General features: G+C 42.1%; 1 protein-coding gene across 6 annotated transcripts in view; it reads right to left on the bottom strand.

Moving 5' to 3' along the window:
• Positions 1-9: 9 nt before the first annotated feature.
• Positions 10-21,510, bottom strand: part of cacna1ia (calcium voltage-gated channel subunit alpha1 Ia) — a 195,658-nt gene continuing 174,157 nt past the window's right edge. The window contains exons 33-37 of one of the 6 annotated variants that reach the window (XM_005946876.3): positions 15,844-15,993; positions 10,754-10,891; positions 8,418-8,601; positions 7,938-8,071; positions 10-7,690 (exon numbers count right to left, since the gene is read on the bottom strand). In XM_005946876.3, coding sequence (XP_005946938.1) covers positions 6,965-7,690; positions 7,938-8,071; positions 8,418-8,601; positions 10,754-10,891; positions 15,844-15,993 — 1,332 coding nt within the window. In that variant the 3' untranslated portion in view covers positions 10-6,964. The remainder of the gene's footprint in view (positions 7,691-7,937; positions 8,072-8,417; positions 8,602-10,753; positions 10,892-15,843; positions 15,994-21,510) is intronic. The other 5 variants (XM_014329075.2, XM_042213936.1, XM_014329074.2 and 2 more) reach the window with 5 other exon arrangements.

The raw sequence follows: 21,510 nt of genomic DNA, 5'->3' as shown, positions 1-21,510 counted from the left end.
GGGGGGGGGGAATGGTGTCTGTGAAGGGATAAGATTTAGGCATTAGCAGTGACAAGTCAGCTACCTTGCAGGCTTCTGTTTGGTGGAACCATAGGCTGCATTCAAACATAGCTGCTGGGATGTCACCCATTGGTTTGTGAAGCCCAATTTGAAGGCTCAGTCACTATAAAAGTTTTTTGGGGGAGCCAGAAATGACCTTGCTAATATAAGGTTTGAAAAACTGTGCTAATTAGTGCTAAATAAAAATAAAACACAGGATTTTCTTGCACTTAAATGCACAGAAAACCATATCAGGTAAAATCAAAATCCATATTACATTTTCCAAATTTTCCAAAAGACACCACAAGCATGGCTGATGAGCCCTTTTTAGTGGTTCAAATTAGCAAACGTAAAGCCTCATAGACAGCTCCTAGAGATTTCTCGAATGATGTCATGGGCACATTAAGAGTTTTCTGCCATATTGGATGTGATGCAACCACAAGGAACGAACTGGCCATATTTAGCCAGCTGGCTGGTCAGTCATCTCTGGAAGGTGCTGGTTGATTTGGACGCTAGCAGTTTGTCGTGGTCACCTGTCATTTCTGCATAAGGCAGCCGACTTCTCTGCAAAAACTTTCCAACTACTTGCTGAGCTGCAGTAAAACTTGAAAAAATGGTGAGGCCAGCGTAGACCTTCAAAGTAAAAGCTGTGCTGTATCCATCACATTTCAAAAAGAACAAATTTGACTTCAAAGGTGAGTGGTCTCTGTTTCCAGTTTCTCTAGTGCTTGGAGTGTAGTTTCCAGGTGTCTGTAGACAAGTCAGTGTGTTCCATGTAATCGTCGAATAGTAGCAGTAATCTGTAAGTAAAGCAACTGACGGACAGTTTTAAAAAGTGGTTGGGGAATACACATTGTCAACTAGCAACCAATGGTTGCCAAGATGAGTCTGGCCAGTCTGTAGGCCTGGGACTTTAATAATCAACCTCCAGCAACCAATTGCCAACAAGTTGGAGAATCCATATTTTTGCCTCCCAGCCAGTGGTTGCCAGATGTTTGTAGACTCTCTAGGCCCATGTGACTTCAATCTTACTAACTTCAAAATTGCAGACAAGTTGACATAGCCTGGTTAGCGGTCACATATCTGCAAAACCTCAACGGGCTACAATACTTTTAGTCTCAGTGAAACTCCAAACTTAAAAAATGTTTAAAAAGGGGTTAATTAGCTATAGACATCAAACTATTTTTGTAAACACATTAAATTCAGCTGTAAATGTGGGCATTTACAGCCCCTTTAAGCAAGCCTTCAGTTTTTGGCAAAACCCTTCAGTTACTAGGGGTGTGGAGAAAATGGAAAGGCCTGACACACACAAGCACTGATGCAAATTATGTAAAAGTTCATAAAGGCCAGAGAGCTGCCTATTTGAATTAGAGCAGATAGGGAAAAGCGTTGCTACTGTGCCTGTTTAATTCATCCTCTGAAGTCACAGAGCGACGAGCTGGGAAAGAGAAGACAGAGAAAAGAGTGGGCACAAACAACAAAGAGACACTCAAATGAGACAAAACCTAAGAACCAGTTTAGATTTCTGAAAGTTTAAATATTGTCTGGAGATTGATAGCTTTTTTCTTCTGATCTTACACATTCAGCTCATTTTACTGCCACTTTATTCATCGTTTTATTGTGCCACCTTCACAACCTGCCTTTATTTGACTTTCTCCCTCGAGCCTGTGATGCAATCAATGGGTTTGGACAACTCCCATGGGCAGTTAGCCTTGACAGCTGACAGGGGCTGGTTTCAATGCCTGCCCCTGATGTGTGTGCGCACACGCCTGCATGAGCGTGTGTCAGGAAAGACTCAGGTGTGGACTGAGAGTAAAGGATTCAGTGGCTGATGTGATTAGAGAGATGAAAAAAGAGAGAAGTAAGGGAAGTGGACTTCATTTTTACAGTAATAATCCCATACAGCTGCATCAGGAAATGGAATGGCATTCATTTATCATCATTTGCCGAACCTTCAAAGGGAAGCAAAATTTCTCTGCACAATTTTCTGTCTTTTTTTTTTCACGTAGAAATGCCCACACTGCTCTCTAACCCATCAGTTTGACTTCTCTCACGACAGCAGCTTGTGGTCTATGTTAGTCCCCTAAAAACAGGCAGTTAGGTCATCTCCTTGCACATCAAAAACATTCTGCTGGCTTACGTGAGTCATTAAGTGACAGAGCATTAAAAACACATCCTAATTGACTTGCTTTTTTTTTTTTTTTTTTGGGAATGAAAGGCTTCACACTTCTCTCCTGGGGTAAAAGCAAAAAAAAATCTGCAGTTTGAAAACAAGTTGGATGTTGTCAGAAGTCTGTTGTTCCTCGCTTTCTTCCTCCTGCCCAGAGAAAAACTCAGTAATGAGACACATCTTTGTGGATCTTGTTTATCAGTTTGACAAAACTTGGGGGTAAAGATTGCTTTGACGGCACGCCGTTTCTCTCAATTTTTTCGACTACCTTCTGACCTAACGTCTTTGGCAGACAAATTTGAGAAAGATGAGAAAAGATTTTTCCCCCCTTTTTTGAAAAGAACCCCTCACAACCCACTTTAATACATTTCATCCAAGACACTGAAAACAGCTCGACTGAGGTGTTTGGAGCATTTTCTTTCTCATCAGACATACTGTAAATAAAACAAGAGCGAGCTTTGACAGTCTGAAAATCTCCCTTGTCCACAGTGTTCTCATGCTGCACAGAAGCACAGTGAAGTAAAGCAGCAGGTTTCTAGGCGTGGTGAACATTTTGTCTTTCATTTTTGTGTTTTTTAACCAAACGAGGCCTGATGTGTCAGGGGACTTGTGCGCTGCCATGGGAAATAATCAATCAAATAAGCACACCAGTCCCCCAAAGGCATGGATATTGACCTTTGGAGTTAATGTTGCAAGAGGCTACTTGCACTCATCTGGCATTGGAAGGAAGCCAGACAAAAAGCTGCAAAAATTCCAGATGACAGAACCTGGAGATAACCAAAGCAATGACACTACCACTTGCATCCACACATAGTCTTGGAGACTCGTGCACTTTTGCCACTCGCCACACAAACACACACACACCTCCACTCTCCTGCGGTGACATTTGAAGGACAGGGGCCTGGAGGGAGAACAGGTTTTGAGAGGTTAGATGAGGTGGAGGGGCTGGCTGGTTGAGGGTGTGAGGTAAACAACACCTCTGAGTTCAGCGTGCATGCTTAATGTGCTCTCTCGCGCTGACGGCTCCGCTGGGCAAGACTGCCGATGACAAGCTGTCTGGAGAAGTCTCCTACTCCTGCACCATCTCACTACCTCGGTCTCTCGCGCTGTCTGTTAGCTTTACTCTGTCCAGCTGTCCATGTCGGGTGCGGACAGCTTTTGGTGCAGTCTCGTTGGCTTTGTCTTCCCTGCCTGACACAATCCAACCTCTTTCCTCCTGGCTGTCATACCACAAGCTTAATCATTTAAATGTGGAAAAAAACAAAACACAGGCATAAAAATGAAGACTGGATGTGTGTGATTTTTTACATAAAATGTAATATTTTATCATTTTATAGTTTTTGTTGGAGGAGAAACATTTTTTTTTTTGTGACTGATTCTCCAGTGGTCTCATAGCAGCAGTCAGAAACATCCGGGGCATTCCCTTCACCTTTGTACAGTTTTATGAAATGCATACTAACGATATATTCATGATCACTGGCAGCAATGCACACATGCAGATCAAAATACAAAGATATGTACAAACGTGAAGTGTACACTCTTAAGGTGTGTTCAGACTGAAGGTGAAGCAAATTTTGAAGAGACGGACATGACTGCATACAATACAGAGTGTACAGGGGGACGCAGGCTTGATCAAGGCAGCTTGGACTGGAGCAAAAAACACGTTAGGAAAGATGTGTGCTTTTGCTGAACCTTTGTACTCATAAATATAAAAGGAGACAAGGGGGGTCTTGAACATCAGTCTAAGTGAGAGCTGTAGCACACACACAGTGCATGAAGGCACACTCTGCTGACGCACAAATTTGGTGCACTGTTCTGCTTGTTGTATCTGACGTCCGGCGCCTGTAGTGTGTGAGCGCACAGTACACAAAACACTCAAGCCGTCAAACTTGTGCGAATAAAGCAAGGCGAGAATTTGCTTCGCTTTCTGTCTGAGCACAGCTTTACAGCTATCTTTAAAATTTAAACTAGTGGTTTTTACCCCCCGACCTGAGTTCGTTAACCTCATTTACTCATGTTATCCAATTGGAGCCCATCTCTCTAGCGACTGGTTTTGGAGAGGGCAGAGGTGCTATCCGACCAGTTGGAAGTTTAGACGTGCAGAAGCAAAAACAGACAAAAATGAGTACTGTTGTAATCCGAGGAGATAAAAATCACATTGACATCATTTACTCAGGGCATACACATAGAACATTTATTGCTGTGTAGTCAGGCTTTAACCTTTGATGCCATATTCACTGACACAAGGATTTGTCTCAGAAAGATAAGAGGATATATCTTTAATGCTAAAACAGCCCTTGGTTGCTTTGTGTTTTTTCCCTCTTCGACCTTTAACCCCGCCAGCTATCCTCACTGACAAACAGGACATTTCAGGAAAAAGGCAAACACTTTACCTGAAGTCACAAACGCACATGCACACACAGTCCCTCACACAGACACACGCGCACACGCAAATGCCTCACTCGTTAATACCCAACACCATATGCTAAAACATAGTCATCAAAGTGATTTTGCATGATAAAAAAGGTCAAACCCTCAGATTTTCTCACATCACCTCATTCCTCTTGAGAAATGGAAAAAAATAAATAAGGTAATGATCGAAACGCCAGGGATAAAACAGTCTACCTCTTAGAAATCAGGCTTAAAGATGAAAGTCTCCTTTTTGGATGGAGCAGTTAATCGAGTGGTGGAAGCCAAAAAGACACCAAGTCTCGTTCCGCTCTTACGGTTTCAGCTTTTCGCATCAAACCACCGTGCGTGAAAAGTTTGCTACAACATACTGTATGTGTGAAAAGATGGGGGGGGGGGGGGCTGAGTGCATCACTGTGTCGTTTCAAGAATAAGCATACTGTATTGCAATCCCAGAATCATGCTTAAGGAACACTAATGTGCCCGTAGTCGATATGTTATGGTGTAACGCTCAAATTAAAGCTTTCATAGAGATGGTGTACGCTGTTTGTGTGGTTTTTTTTGTTGTTGTTTTTTAGCATAGGAGACTAAAAGCAAACAAAGTCCCCTTTTGTGCAGGGAATGTCCGTGAGCTAGACAGTCCCCATGTGGTGAGTGAGTATGGCTGTTCCCACCTCTGGTTGTCCTCTGAGACTCCAACATCTAGAAAAATCAAATCGCGAGGAACCAGCGTTCCCAAAGAGAAATGTGCTGGAGGGAACAATCACTTCAGCGCACAGAGTTTGTTTGAAATTTTTTGCTTCGTTGTTTTATACACTGTCCACACCTTAGAAAAATGTTAGAAAACTTGGAAGCCACTGGCAGACCAAAAAAAGTCCTAGACAACAAAGTCAAAGACACTGCATGGGTTAAATTAAATCAGGACAAATTAACGGCAACACTTGCACGTGCCTATTCTCTTTTCTACAAAAATAGTGGAATAGAAATCACATGGTTATCACCCAACATTGACATGTCAATACACTTCTGTATATAGTTAAAAATCTTGGTTAAATGCAATCCCATCATGCAGTCAAGGACCCTTGCAACACTTTTGTGTGTGGGTGGTTTCTTTTTTTTATGTCCATTCGCTTTAAATCCTTAAACGTAGTGAGAGGAAGTGGCGTCAAAAAAGGTGTGTGCTTGAAGTCTCACTTGAGCGAGGGAGCTGCAAACCACATTTTCCAGTGCAGGCGTAGCTGGGCCGCTCACACGACGCTGTTTCTCCTGGCCGCGTCTGTGAAGCTCCATCCAACCTAGCTCTCCGTTTTATACTATATTTCTTCATGTTCACGAGTGAGAGATGCTGGCAAGAGAAAGGAAAATAACCAATTTCACGAATCACTCCATGCACAGTTATACCTCCACAGTCTGTTAATTTATTTCCATTTCCCGGTGCCACTGAAGACCAAGCTGAAAGACGTGCGAAACTTTTCCTCAGTTGATACCTCTCCCTCTGGTTTCAAAAACACAGAGGTGCGGTGCAGCGGTGAGAATGATTTAATTCATTGCCTTAGATACCTGAGGCGGTGCTCTCTCACACACACTCACACGCACACAAACGTGAGCACACATTCCTGAACTTTCCTCCACCCTTCACATTTTACTCTGATCTCAGCAGAAGCTCCTGTGCCAGAGTGAGTAAGACCTGTTGTTTCCGTCTGCCAGAACAGATGGACATTAGATCCGCTTTCTTCTTTTCCAGCCAAACAAATGACCTGCCTTCTCCTTGCCCCAGTCTTCCTCCCGCCTTCATATATTCCTCCATCACAAAGCCTCCGCCCATGTATTTGCCACACTGCCTTGGAGACATAAGCGAATCAAAACACCCTCTGTTGGCATGGATTGCTATTTCTTGTTTGGTTACTTCTGTTTTTGCATTTTTAACCTCAGTGAACCCGAGCCATCAGGAGAAAGGAAATTACAGTCGAGCAACATGACGATTCTTTGTTGTATCTTTGAGTTCAAACCCTTTTGTATCTCCTTCTGGGTTTGCTGTGTGATCAGAAGCTTCCATGGCCTCCCATACTGGTACAGCCGCCAAGTTGGTGGAAGCTCTTGGACCTTGAAAAGGCCACTTCCACACCAACAGACCATAACCAAAACCACTCCCATAGATAGCACAAAATAGGACATGGGCTTGTCACGAATGTATAGAAATGGGTTAAGGGGGCAAGATGAGGGTTTGGTTTTGGAATCGTGTGTCATCAGACCTTTCTCTCACCGATGAGGCAGAGAGAGCGAGAGGGATAGCAATGGGTTCAGATCCAAGGAATGGAGAGACAAACAAAAAGGAAACATTGGGTTTCATCTGTTTTTTCGACAAGGCCCTACTGTTGTTTGGCTTGAGCTCTTCCCCTTTAGTCCTTGATCTCCATCTCCTATTTCCCCTCTTCCTTCTCCTCTTCTTGTATCAACCCCAGTCCAGGGGTTGGCCAAGAAGCCTTGGGGGTCCATAAGCTCCAGACCCATAATCTCCCTACGACCCTCCCTGCTCCGGGAAGACAGCAGCATCCCCCCTTGGTCCAGGCTGCCTGTGCTGTTGCACTTCTTTACTGCTCCTCCTGGGTACACCAGGGAGCTGGGTGATAGCAGTGATGTCAGCGACAAGCTGCTAAGTGCCTCTGACAAGTGTTCACTGTTGCCTGCTTGGCTGGAGCCACAACCGCCAATAGACGATCCAATTCCTATGCCCAGGTCCTCATCTGAAGGGTCGATCGAGTCATCGCGGGTGTACCCAGGACTGGTGCTGCCACGCCCGCTGCTCTGACTCCGCTGGTGACCCCTGGTGGCCAGAAGGGTTAAACCCGACGATGGGCTCGGTCTTGGTCTCAGGGTCTGGACTGGGGAAGAAATGGAGGTGGTGTCCTCAGGCAGAGGGAGAGGACACATAAGCGGCAATGGAGCTGATGACAGTGGAAAGTCTAAGTTCTGAGGTGGGGACACACTGAAGCTCAGTCCTTCTTCCAAGGTGGTCTGAAGGCTGCCTTCAGAGCTGCCTGTAGCGAGGGACGAATCACTGTGGGAAGGGTACTGAAGGAGATAAGAGACAGAGTGGAGAGAGATAATGAGCTCATCAATCCAACTCTCTTTTTCATTAAGACTTGTAACAGTACTGATTACAAGCCTGCCTTTATTATATTTACTTGATCATCATTTGTTAGTTAGCAATTACTGAAATATATTTCAACAGAACCTGGCAACTGTCTTTTTATGTTTCCACGTCAAACATCATCTAACTTACCGTAATCTATCTATTTGGTCCCTCGTCCCCTCTTACCTGTGTGCAGAGCTTCTTCCTATGGGCTCCAGGGGAGCGGAACGAAGCCCACGAGGCTCTGGAGGCTCGGGAGGCCAGCCTAAGGCCTCTTGACAAACGTAGGCTTCTACTGCGGGGAGGTACTGGGATGGCTGCTTAAGAGACCAGCAGAGGACATTATTAGTCAGTTCTTCCAACCAGATTTTATTTTAGGGTTAAGGATGTATTAAAAAGACAGATTTTATATATAGAAGATGGTGACGTATTAATCTGTAGTCTGGGCCTGAATACACCCAATATGATGCCATCTGATAACTGTACATATGCATATATAGAGCTAATCCTACTGTAGAGGTCAGTTTCTTCCTTAGACTCCCCCCTCGTCACCTCTTATAGGCGCATTTTGAGACTTACATTTCGTTTACACAATATACACACACAGAGCAACAAGCAATTCACATTATTGTGCTTATGTGTTTGTTGCGCTGTGGATTTACTCACCTGGGCTGCACTGAGGTGAACAAACATGCGGTTCGTGTGTTTGCATTTCCATCTCCTGCAGTACGATCTCCATCTCAATGCCCGTGCTGAGGGCTCTGCATGGCTGGCTCTGCACCACAGTCTGAATCTGGTGACCTCCTCCTTCGACCTCATCAGAGCTGGGAGAGTCACTGCTGCACTTTACCTGCAAGACAGAAGATTAACAAATATCCAGATCAGTGGATGCTTTTTCCTTCATATCTAAATTAGACATATGGGCTCATTTTGTGACGCAAACTGATGCGACCTGCTTTGGAAAAGCTTGTATGATTAAGATGATTAGATGATCATTAAGTTAGCATAAAATTTGCTTTAAACTCTCATTTCATCTCCAAAGCAATAATTAATCCAGAATTCATGTGATGTATTTTAAATTGAGGGTTCCTGGTTGAGGCCCCTAAGGTGCTGGGGAGATATAAACATGGCCTCTGAGTCACATCATTCTCTTTCACTTTTCATTTCAGTGCAATTCAAAGTGTGAACATGAGCTCTTAATTGTTATGTTAATCCTATATTTCGTGACCTTAAATGTTTAGGTTTGAAATTCCCGAGCGTCCGCAAACAGGCCGCGATGGCTTGAAGTGAGTAGCAGGAGGCGGATGAAGGCAAGAGTTCAAAAATAAGCTGGTACACGTGTGAGAGTGGGTGTGCAGGAATGCTTTTGTGCTTTCGTTAGTGTACTGTACCTCTGAGTCATTCAACCCGAGCCCCTTAACAGCCCCATTTCAGGTGAAATCTCAAATAGCCTTATCAAGCATTCGCTTCTACCCCTGCACACACATCTCTTCAGATACCACCACCATAATTACTACTAGCCCTAACCCTAATGTTAGACAAGCTTTTAAGTAAAAATGGTGTGCTTTATATTGTAAGGGCTCGCTTTGGGTGCTCTGGCAGAGATGTGACTTCCCTCAGTGTGACTGTGTAAAACTGATTTATTTATTTATTTGACACCAGATTTCTTTTAATCAAACAGCGCTGGGCAAATTAAAACCCTAACCTTACGTCCTTTGTCACCTTCTCTCTTTCCCTCTTCCCCTTCTTTTCTCATCTCCTTCCCTCTCCTCTAATGAGCACTGGTTCACAGCCATGCTTGGTGACGGCAGGCTTATCTAGCTCTCCAGAACCAAGGAGCATTACCCCATTACAGAGGAGGATATCTAGGATGGACGGATGATAAGGGATGGAGATAGTGAGGCTAGAGGGAGGTACAGAGCAGGTGTGCAATTACCAGAGGGGGAGCACTGTCAAAGGAGAAGCATAAAAGATAAAGTCTAAAGCAAGTGGTGGGTGGGTTCATAGAGAGCCACCACGAATTGTGATTGAGGGGAGTTTGGTGGAAAGATTTATTCACGAGAAGGACTGTAGAGGATAGAGACTGTCGACTCTCCAAAGACAAGATAGTTACCCTGATACATAGAAAGAAAGTGATAAAGGCATCTTTGGAACCTAAAGGTTTATATCTGCAAATCGCGAGAGAGCCTAAAGCGCAGCCATGAAAATGATTTTATAAGGGTTCATTTGTTTTGTGCTTCCTGGAAGTAATAATAAAGAAATCTGCTGCGGGGTTGGAACAAAGTGCTGGTTACGTCAAATATAAAGCAGCTGGTGGAACCTATGGGCTCTTATCCAATGACCTAGCCTCTGGGGACAATGAGCGTTGATTTTCTTCTGACGCTTGCGTATAACAAACACCAGGTCGGTGACGTCCTGCTCCATGTGTTGGTGATTGCTTACCTCCCAACTATCAGTGGAGATAAATATAAAAAACTACAATAAAAACTAACTTGTAAATCGTCTTTTGTCAGCCTGCTTTGTCAGCCAAAGTCTGTTTGGTCAATACTAGCGTGACACAGTTTTCCTGTACTAAATGTTGTATCTTGTTGAATTTGTGGTGCAGTATTCTCTTTCTATTCGTCTTACTCACATGAAAGTGGCTTAAAATTCTGTCTAGAGATGACAACCAAGTGTGCAGCACGGCAAAATGATAATAGTACTAATATCCTCCTAGTGACATTTAAGCGGGTGCTTACTCTGCACACCTTTGTAACTCAGAGCTGTGTAAAGATGGCTCAATGTTGTAAATCAGAGCTAGTGTACATAACCTTAGTGCCCCTAAAATGACAGGATTACTAGAGCTACCTATCATTAAAAAAACCCTAAACGTTCATACACTGACTTTTAGATTGGCCTAGCTGAAAATGAGCCTTCTTATGGACACACTGTAAAGCTATAAAATCCACATTTAAAGTGAAAATCTTTATGGTGTCTTTCCTCTTCACTCTGCTTATACCCACCTCGCCCTCTTGCGCCAGCAGCTGGTAGGCAGTATGCTCATCTAGGCTGAGGTCATCCGGCAGGGCAGGGGATGAGGACTTGTCCGAAAGTTGCTCTGACTTCAAGGAAGCCTGTTCAATCTCTGCCATCCTGATCTGCTGGAAAGAATATACTTCAGTTATCCATGCTTTTAAAGGCATAGGGAATAGGACCGGCAACTTTTTAAGACTTTCATAAAACATGGTCTCATCAGTGCTCAGTAAAATTTTACGTGTTTAGCGCAAGGTTCATAGCAACCAGCCACGACTTCAGTGGCTTACATTTTGGTGGATAGAGAAATGAAACTTTTAAAGGTTTAGTTTATTTTGATATCTATCTATATTATTTATATCTTGCATGATTTTTTGTTTTATTTTTTGTTAAAAGGCCAACATGAGCTACACAGACGAGTTCGATAAAACCTCCACCAAGCTGGTTCACCAGATGCTGACAATTCAAAGTTGCCAAAATGCCATGGCGCCTGTCTGTAAAGAGAGGCAGGATGAGAGATTTCAAGAGAGCAGTGACATTACTTCATCATCATCAAGTGAGCAATTGTTTTTTAGTGGCATCAATATATACGCAAATAAAGAGGCTGGATGGGAAGCTGGATGAGGCGGGTATCCATGCAATGTTTTCGTCTACGTGTCGGCGCCATCTTCATGTATATGCAAAAGAGAGTGAAGATGTTTATTTTTCCTATCAAGCGTGGTGATGTTAACAAAAAAGAAAACATTACCAAGCACACTGTTGTCACTCAGATGTGACAACAGTGTTACTTTCTCTTTTCTCTGCTCCAACACTGGCTCCAGCTAGGTTCATTTCATCAGAGCTGCGGGTAACGTGGCCCATATAGCTGCTGAATTGCTTTTAAATTATCAGCCACACGTGAGCATCGAGCCTCCCTGCTGGCACTTTTCTCTGCTCTTGTAATACTTTTCTTTTTGTGCACCGGTTTCAGAGCACAGCGCAAACCGTGAGCTGGAGTGGAACCTCAGTGTTGTGGAGATGCAGTGCTCAGGCAGCGTTTCTTTAAGGACACAGAACAATAAATGGCCAGAGCATGGGGAATTAAAAGGGGCCAAGTGAAATCCAATGAAGTGAGAGTTTCATAGAGGAACGAAAGATTCATGGCTAATATGAGGCAGTAAATTACCATTGCCCATGCCCCTGAGGAGAGAGTGAGCAAGAAAGTGAGAGGAAGAGATAAAGAGATGGGATGAGGCAAAGGCGAGGAATCAAGACAGAAGCACAGCAACTCATTAATTTGAAAGAACACTTTCTGTTTTGCCTCCATATATTACTCCTCACTTATGTGAGAGCACCACATCTGTGACTTTTTAGCGCCTTAGAGGTGGGCTGCAAATAGCTGTGGAAAAAAGGTCCCTGTGAGTCAACTGGTTTATTTATCGACAGGTAAAAGAAACGGGAGCTTCTCTTTTCCTGTATTCTTGGCTGGGCCTCCAGAGATAACGAAAAAGCACAATAGGCACAGGAAGAGTTGCTACACCGCTGCTTCCAAGGTAACTGCAGAAATATCGAAGGCTTCACTAACGAGATAGGGGACTCGGGCAAGGACCAGTTGAAAGTGTCCACTGCAGCCTTAGAGCAGTGAAGGAAGGTATTTTTCTATTCAGCACTGCCATGAGAGAAGATTGCTGACTGCAGAGGAAATAAGCACAATTAATATCTGCATGAGTCTTAACAGTCAGAATATCATATCATAAGTGCACCAGCAGGTGCTCTTGCTCTTTTATCTTGCTGAACTATGACAACAAATGATCATTTACCAGAGTCTATGAACTTTGTCAACACGATACAGTGATCACTTAACTTCACGCAAACTGCAGCCATTAATTCTCCTTTTGTCACCACTGTCACCTGTTTGAACAGACTATGCCCATGATGCTGAGATCAGAGCTCTATGGCAGCCATGGCATCAGGTGCTGAACTCCTCTTCTTCCTAAATTATACTCTCTACATATATAGTCTTATAACTAATGACTGAAGGACTGTCTCATACTTTGTGGTATTACACATGGTACTGCATAATGAATAAAAATATATACGTATATAAGGTGCGATCAGAAGTTTTAGTGACTGCCCCTGATAAGCAAAACCTCAACATTGTCTCCGTGTGCACCTCTGGACAACTAACAGTGCTTCTGCTATTTTAAACTGCTCCTTGGAAGTTCTGCTCTCTTGCATTTAATCCTCCTCAGTCCTCTTTAGTTCTTCGTAATTATGCAGGACGAATTAGCTTAGATTTTTTTTTTGGAGCAAGTAAGATTTTTGCATTTTAATAAACCAATCTCACCAACTGCATTTGGCAATAAATGCACTCATAGCTCAAAATGCACAGCGTTACAGAATACACAATGATGTGGAAATAGTAAAATAATACTGTTTCACCTCAGGCACACACCCAGATGCCACTCTGGGTCAATTTAAGCACTGTGGATCAATCAGCTCTCTGAAATGATTTCTCTGCCTCCTCAGATGTGATGATGCAGATATGCAAGCACAAGTGTTCACAGTACATGTACAGTACTGTAAAAAAGAAAATAAGTGGTCCAGAGGTCCACTAAGTCTTTCAGGAGCCCACAAGGTTTCTGCTTTTGATGGGTGAGGTCACAAAATCTTTTAATTGCACCTTGAAATGTTTATGTCCAAAAGTTTTCCACAAAACTGTACACCATTTTTCCTTAACGGTGCATTGTGACCACAGGAACAGCTGATATCTTAAAATCAGTATCGCTATTATCCTTTCATTTTACAAACAGTGTTTTGCTTATTTCAATGAGATGCATTTAATATTACCATTAACAGTAGTTTAGTTTCAACTTTGAATTGCCTGTTAGAGCAACATTTTCCAGTGGTTTGATTAGTTGCAAAAGTAAATTCAGTGAAAATGATGTTGAGGAGCTTTCATATAGTGTTGAGCAGTGGCCTCTTATACTTGCAGCCAAATTAATAGCGAAGGCCTCCTCTGCTCCACTGAACTGTTCCCTGCAAACCAAAACTGCAGTCACTCTCATGCTGTGGATCGTCCCTCGTGTTTATTAGTTCCTTGATGAATATTTCCAATGTCACACACGCTGCACCCAGGTGTCCCGCTGTGTCTTACTGTCTGCTCAAACACAGTAAATCTGCACAGAACTCTCAGCGGCAAAAGACTCATCTGTGTACTCACCCATACTAGCTCTCTCTCTGTCACGCACACACGTGCACACGAAAACACCCAATTTGCAAGTCTGATGTTTACAGAAGGTGGCAAATTAAAGGAGATCAGCACCGGATCAGAGAGAGTAAAAATCTGGGCTAGACAAAGGGATTGCCAGAGGAGAGCAGCTACCGAAGGAAAAAGGGGAAGCGTATAACGGAGCGAGGAAAGATTGATGGTTTGACAGCATCTGCAGACAGGCAGAAAGCAGGGCTGACAGATGAGGAGGTGTAGAGCCCAGTTATTGCTTCTTCTGAGATGACCTGCTGCACTTTGTCATTGTGATAGACAACACCAACACAGGACAGTATGTTGTGGGGGTGTGTGGTTTATGCAGGATCTCCTGTTTACAAAACGCCCCTAAAATATAAGAACAGGAAAAACAAGCTGTTGGTGCGTGCCTGCATGCATACAGCAACAAGAATGGCTGCCTGTGTGCCATGCATTAAGTGGGCCTCATTGAGTCACATTACTGCACATATGGAAAGTCGCTTTAATCTTATGCTGCTGGTCTTTTTTAGAGGCTTTAACTTTCTGTTATACTGTAACAAAACAGCACATAGAGCAGTTGACACACTTTATGAAGCTTGGACTTTGACAGCACTTTCCATTCAGACTGCTTGGTGTGATTAATGGACCCCTGTGTGTATCCACGAAAGTACGTGCAACCCCCTACATGCCTGCAACTTGTTGTGCATGTGAATGTGTGAGTATTCAGGGAATCCTGTGTTTTACAAAGTAATTGTATGATTTACCAAATTTTGGTTTTTGATCCAGCCTAAAATTAGATTTTCCAGAGTACACAAGCCCACACGTGCGCCAGTCAGTGAAACCGCAAACTGAAGGTTAGCTAATGCTGTTAGCTTTATATTTATACACATTTGCAAAGCTACAAAGAAAAGTAGATGTTTTCAGGAATTAAATTTCTACCTCTACACTTATTTGGCGCTAGGGTGCCAATTTTTGTTTCTCCCTTCCAACACCTGGAGGCATTTTTATAAAGCATCTGGAAGCTAGGAATTACATGTCTCAGGATGATGTTTGGTTTTCCCTTCAGAGTGCAGGTGTAAAAGTGTTTTATTTGTAGACGGGCTTTTCTCTAACAGGAATGAGAATAGCTATAATCTGGCATGCCCTGCGTACACGTTTTTTTCCACTCTGTTGAAATCAGCATTTTAAAATGTGAAATCAAGAAACTGCACTTTTAACAGCCTTATCTTCCTTCAATTGCATTTTTACACTGTCAGAGCTGGTCTGCTGAACACAATAAGGAAAAAAGACTTGGTTAGCCTGGTTTTGCCAAAACAAAGTAGATCCCTTCATAGACACTCTGGATATTTTCCTGTTGATTTATATTTCACTCTGTCCTTTCTCACAGAATGCAGCTGAGAACTGCAGAAACCGTGAACGAGGAGGGCCGAAGATTCACCCGCGACTCTCTTGAAGCGAAAGTAAAATGCTTTCCCAGAAAGTCAGTAGATTTGTTGTTGGGTTCACTGTGAAATAACATTGCTAATGGGGTCATTAAAGTGTCCAAACCTTGCTAAATTGGCAACGCAGGCGTAGCTTATTTAAAGCCTTAATGTGATGTGGAACTTTTTTCAATACTAGTTAATTATTCAGAGTGAGATCCTTGGATGTTTGTCCTGTAAGCCTGAGCCTATCACAAACAATTGCGTTGACTGAATTCCGAAACACGTTACGCCAACTAAATATTTGACTGAAAAATTAATACATGTGTTAAATTTGTCTTGCAAATGTGACCAGATCTGAGATTATTTCACCCTCCCCTTGGTCCCGTGTGTGTGCTGTGGACATGCTTGTATTCATGTGTGTTTAGGGTGGTACCTCTTGCGGGTGGCCCTTGCAGTCTTTGCAGATGAGCTGAGGAGAGGAGTAGTGGTGGAAGACAGAGCCGGAGAGGTTGTCGATCATCAGCATCTCCCCCTCTAAGGTATCCTTGATCAGGAGAGATACACTGTCCAACCACTGGCTCTCCTGGAACACATACGCACACGCGCACACACACAACACGCACGCACACATACACGGACACATACGCAGGGGACGCGGGGGGGCGGCAGACCAGAATGCACGCAGGCGCAAACATGTGCACATGCGGACATGCGAGGACAAAGAAACACGCAGGGAAATGCATACACCATCGAAAGGGTTATAAAAGTGCCCATGTGCACACGCTGGTATGCTTTTGCAGTTTTCTCATACTCTGTGCTCACACGCAAACACACACTCATGTCACTCATGTGCATATTCACCCCCACGACAGTACATTTCACACTCCGTACGCCTTCCTTTCTGACATTCCTCAACTGAAATAATAAATAAATAAATAAATCTCTCATACACTGTCAGATATTATGTATAAATAAATGAGATTTTGATGGCCTTTAAGGCTAAACACTTGTTCTTTTTTGGGAAGGGAAAAAACTAAACAACAACAACAAAAAAGCTCCTCAATAATATAACTCCAAACCATTAGCCAAGTAACACATAATTTTACTATCAAAGCCTTGAGGAGTGAGAGCGGTGCAATTATATTTGATATATCACCTCAATTAGGCTGTTCAATACCTTGTTGAAACAATTTAAGATTTAAGCATTTGCTTTGTGAGTTGGATATTATTAGGTTTAAAGCACTTTAGACTGAATCACTCAGGGCTTCTTTTTTCTTTTTTCCCTGTGACTTAAATGATCCCTCCTTGCTTGAATCTCATCTGCCAGATTGGTTTCTGGGAAAACCAATCTGGCAGAAAAAGGAAACTACTGACAAAAAAAAAAGGTGGAGGGGGGACTACTTTAAAAATGATGTCTGTGATTCGCAGCGGGGCTCTGTATTTCACAATGATGTGTGATTGTGCCCGTAGCACATTCTTAACAGCCAAAATAACCGTATTACATCAGCAGATCTATCCCAAAAGATGCTGTGAAACAGGGTCACTCCTCTTCAATCCCCACGCAAGCCTACTTTCATAACACGTTTCTACAACGCCGCACATGCCTATACTTAGGCCTCTTATGCAAACACACATTTCTGACTCATGTGGTTATATTACAATCACTCATGGTTCATGTTTTGAAAGTGAGTGGGCTTGTGATTCAAAAGACAGGTTACTGTACTCCCAGCGATATAAATACACCTAAATCATGCTGGGTTTTGATACAGAGCTGCAGTGCCGCATTTTGGCACAAAGACAAACTGACTCGGCTACATCCAGCTCGGTGTATGCACATATAAAAAAAAACATACTCTTCTCTCTCTCTCTCTCTCTCTCTCTCTCTCTCTCTCAGAGAGGCCCTGAGATAGTCCATTCTGTGTAGGTTGAGAGCTTAATATAAAAATAATGTTTGATTGACTGTGGTGGCCTATGTGGTGGCCTCCATTAATAACTGTATTAGTGGACAACAATAGGGCTCGTCTGCAGGGAATGGAAGTTGAGAGAGGGGGAGAGGAGAGAGCTGAAATTAATTACTGCCTCTATCTGACTGTCACTGGCTCGGCTATTATCAGTCCTCTCTTATGCCCGTACTCTCTCTCTCTCTCTCTCTCATGTGTCAACTTCCTCTAGTGGCTCCTTTAGTCCCTGTGCAATGCATTACTGGTGTTGCACTATTCTCTAAAAAAAGCACTTTCTTAGTGTTTAATATAGCACATTATAGATTGCATTAGTTGCACCAAAAATCCAAGTTCAAGTGAGCTGTCTGCTCTGTATAAATAACGTAAATATCAGCTTTGTAGATGAATACAAAAGATGAACACTGTAGCTCTAATTCTAAAAATACTAGACTGAGCAAAAATCTTGAGCCATCCTTCATCTGTTTATATTTCACCTCTATTCTTTATCACAGAGTGGACTCATTTGTTTAAGTAGTCTTCAGGAATAGTTCTCCAGGCTTCATGAAAGACATTCAGAGCTCGTCTTTGGATGTTGATGGTTTCTGTCAAGATGATCCCACATCTGGAATCTGAAAATGCCAATCCAGGCCCAATAGTGTTCCATTGTGTGTTTTTCTCTATGTTTTTCTGTGTGTTTGGGATCTTTGTCATGTGCTCAATCAGATGCTTTCCAGGTGGTATTACATGATGGATCAAATCCAATGGTAGTTTTTGTGTTCATAATTGAAAATTTCAACACCGCTGGATGAAACATAACAAACCATGACAGAGCCTCCTCCGTACTTTACAGAACATGTATCTGGCTGCAGATGCTCACTGTTGTACCCCACTCGTTTGATCTGACAATTAAAAAATCTAATTTGGATTCTTAATCCACAAGTCATTTGTTCTGATGTAACTGCAATACCTCAGCCTTTTCTCCCTGTTTCCCTTCCTTAAGAATAGCTTTTTGAAAGCCATTTCTGATGAGACTTCAGTAAACAGTAGATGGTCTTAGGTCCTGTATCAGGTATTTGCTGGATTCCCCACTTTTTCTTAAGGGCAGGACTTTCAGATACTGATCATCTGCTGCGGTAGAAGTTTTTTTTTTTTTTTTTTTACTCAAGCCAGTTCTTCTTTGTTCTTCACTTGTCTGGTTTCCTCAGATTTTTTAAGGACAAAGTGCACACCATGTTGAAATAGTCCATTTACTATTTACTTTGTTGATTACTTTGTTGGTGCAAAAAAACTATTTTATGACTGTTAAACTGTGTTAACTTTGGCAACTAAAGAAATGGGAAAAAATTCCGTGAGAAAAAATTTAAAATGAGCTTTTTGTCTGTTATATGTAGACACTGCTTCATCTGCTTGAGTTAGGTGTCTTTTTTATGTTTGAATGATTCATATGTACATACAAAAAAGAAACAAAAAAGAAAAACATACCTCTGAAAATGGTGAGGTACAAAGACTCGACTTGGGATGTCTCAAGATTTTTGATTAGTACTGTGGCAGTATTACTAGCAGTAATATTACAGCAATTTATTTGACAATGTTTGCATAGACATACACACACTCATCCTGGTACGAACAATCACACACTCAAACCCCAGGACCCGTGCTCTGAAGATATTACATCGCACTGCCAGATCCCTCACTGCATCGCTTGTGAGAAAGAGAAGCAGAGAGAAAGACAGAGAGAGACAGGATGCTGCCAGTTTATTCTCCCTGGTCTGCATTAAGTTCCTTCGTCAGCCAACGCTGAACTAAAAATGGCTCCGTGCAGCCAAGTTTAGCTCTACAAAGGTGAAATTCCTCATGGCAGCCGGTGAGTCATCTTTATGTGTGTGTTTCTGCGTGGAAATCTCAGACTATCATTAATGATTTCATAATGAAAGCGTGCGTCTCTGCTGACTGCGAGGAGAAATGAGGGACCCTTCCACTCGTTCTCTCACAAACACACACACACATTAGATGTAGGCAGTGAAATTATGATTTCCAAAGCGTAACTTGTGCACATATGTATGCAAGCTCACATAGTCTCAAATGAGCATTGAAAGGTTAATAAAGCCTAAATGAAAAAAAGCTTCAGTGAATAAGTGATTAACATTTTTCACCTCTCTTCGCTGACTGCATTGGCTACAGAGAAGAAGGCGAAAAACCTTCATACACAAAATCGACATGATATCACTTTAGTTGTTTAGCTTGATTTTGGAAAATGCCTTTAATTTCTCCCTAATGGTTTAACACTTCTATTACTCATCTTATTCAAACAATTGGCTTTGTGCAAAAACTCCTGCTAAGTCACTGCTTAGCATCTCTTTCTTCTTCTCCTTTTATCTGTTTGTGTAAATGTTTAACCTTCCAGGCCCTCGCTTCCATCTTTCAAAATCGCTTAAAGAAAAAGAACAAAAGTTCTAACAACTTATACAAAGAGATCGACTGATTGAGTGCACTCAAGCAACGCGGGCTGTCAGTGAATTTTTACTAAAAAAGAAATCAAGCAATGATTCTCTCTCTCTCTGACATCAGAACCATTTAAACAGAAATTACTGACATTGTTTATCACTTTTGTATTCTTGCAGCTTGCTCGTCAAATATGTAATTTTCCCTGCATGAACTAATCCATTGACACCGTGTAAAGAGAAGCAAACTGACAGACAGCCAGAGAGACAGAAATATCGCAGTAATAATATATAATAAGTCCTTTCATGTGCACTGTCTGCTCGTAGTCTGAGCTGTACCTGTGTATTTTTATTTACCTGCGTAATTCCCACATACTCAGCCCTGAGGAAGCCTCCATCAAAAAATGATAGCAGCTCTTACAGCGGAATATATAAAGCGTGCATACAATAACAACTCTGTTTCTAAAAAGAAACATTTAAGACTTTTGTGCAATCGAAAATGGCACAAAGAAAACAAAAAACATGTTGAAACTGAGATTTTTTTTCAAAGACGCTCATTTTAAAGTTAATTTAAGCAACATGTGGGCAGGTTTTTATCATCCCTTCCTCACAAGTTGCATGTACATGTCTTTCTTCATAAAGAATTTCATCAGTTCACAACCTCTTTGTCATATTCTTTGTTTCATAATAAGAATTTTTCAATGAGTTTCAGGTCTGGACTGTAAAAGGCCAGTTTAGCATTAATGCTGCCTCCACATATTTTTTGTTACCTGTGTGTTACGCCCCTCTGCAGCCCCTAATCTCTTTGCAGTGGAAATGCAAGAGTGTTCAGCTGTTGCTAATTGACCACACCTAGTCAGGTGTGGATAAAGGAATACCTGAGGCAGAATCATGTTTACATGCTTTTTCTTTGCATGAGGTTTTAACTACAGTTTTACAGTGAGAAACTAGGTTTACCACCAGTGCTTTTCAGCATTTCTTTGGTCCAAAATGTTTTGTTGTTGAGCTGACGGGATGGTGATAGCAACTCAGATAATCAACAGGCTACAAAGCTAAAAGAAAATCGACACCAACTCTGTCATTATGGACTAAAATCTCTGAGGAAATTTTCCAACACCTTATTGAATTGATGTCACAAAGAATTAAGGCAGTTCTGAAGGCAAAAAGGAGAGTCTGATCAGGTACTAGTAAAGTGTAACTACTAACCAGGCCAGTCTTTTTTACCCAGTTTCACCATTTGATATATTTTCTTTGTACCAGATTTAATTAAATTCAAGTTTTAAAAGATTTACAAACTATTAAATTTGTTTATTATTTTCCTTGTACTTCATCTGTGTCAGACCTTCTCACGTTTGTATGTATTCAATAGTGTCTTATAGTACTATTTATATTGTTCTTGCAATAAGCGGTGACCACTCGGGATTTAGACAGAGTGGACACTGCAGAAAGGAGCAAATATTTGGGCATCTTCTCTTTATCGCTATGAGAGACGTAGAACTATCAGAGTACTACTGCAGATTGAGAACATCAGCAAGTCTCCTTATGAGGCTCGACACTGATGCTAAAAAAACTAAAAGTCATAGATATCTCATCCTTACTTTCAGGCACAAAGACACACACATGCTTATTCAATCAAACACACAAAAATGCCTTTCACACTCCCACCAAGCAAAAAGATCCTCACGTACTTTCTTTGTTCTCTCTCTCCCTCTCTCTCTC

Source organism: Haplochromis burtoni, unplaced genomic scaffold (genome assembly GCF_018398535.1).
Source record: "Haplochromis burtoni strain Fernald_Lab_line unplaced genomic scaffold, NCSU_Asbu1 Contig_498, whole genome shotgun sequence".
Taxonomy (NCBI): Eukaryota; Metazoa; Chordata; class Actinopteri; order Cichliformes; family Cichlidae; genus Haplochromis; species Haplochromis burtoni.
The sequence above is the reverse complement of the archived record's forward strand: the minus strand, read 5'-3'. Positions and strand labels throughout refer to the sequence as shown.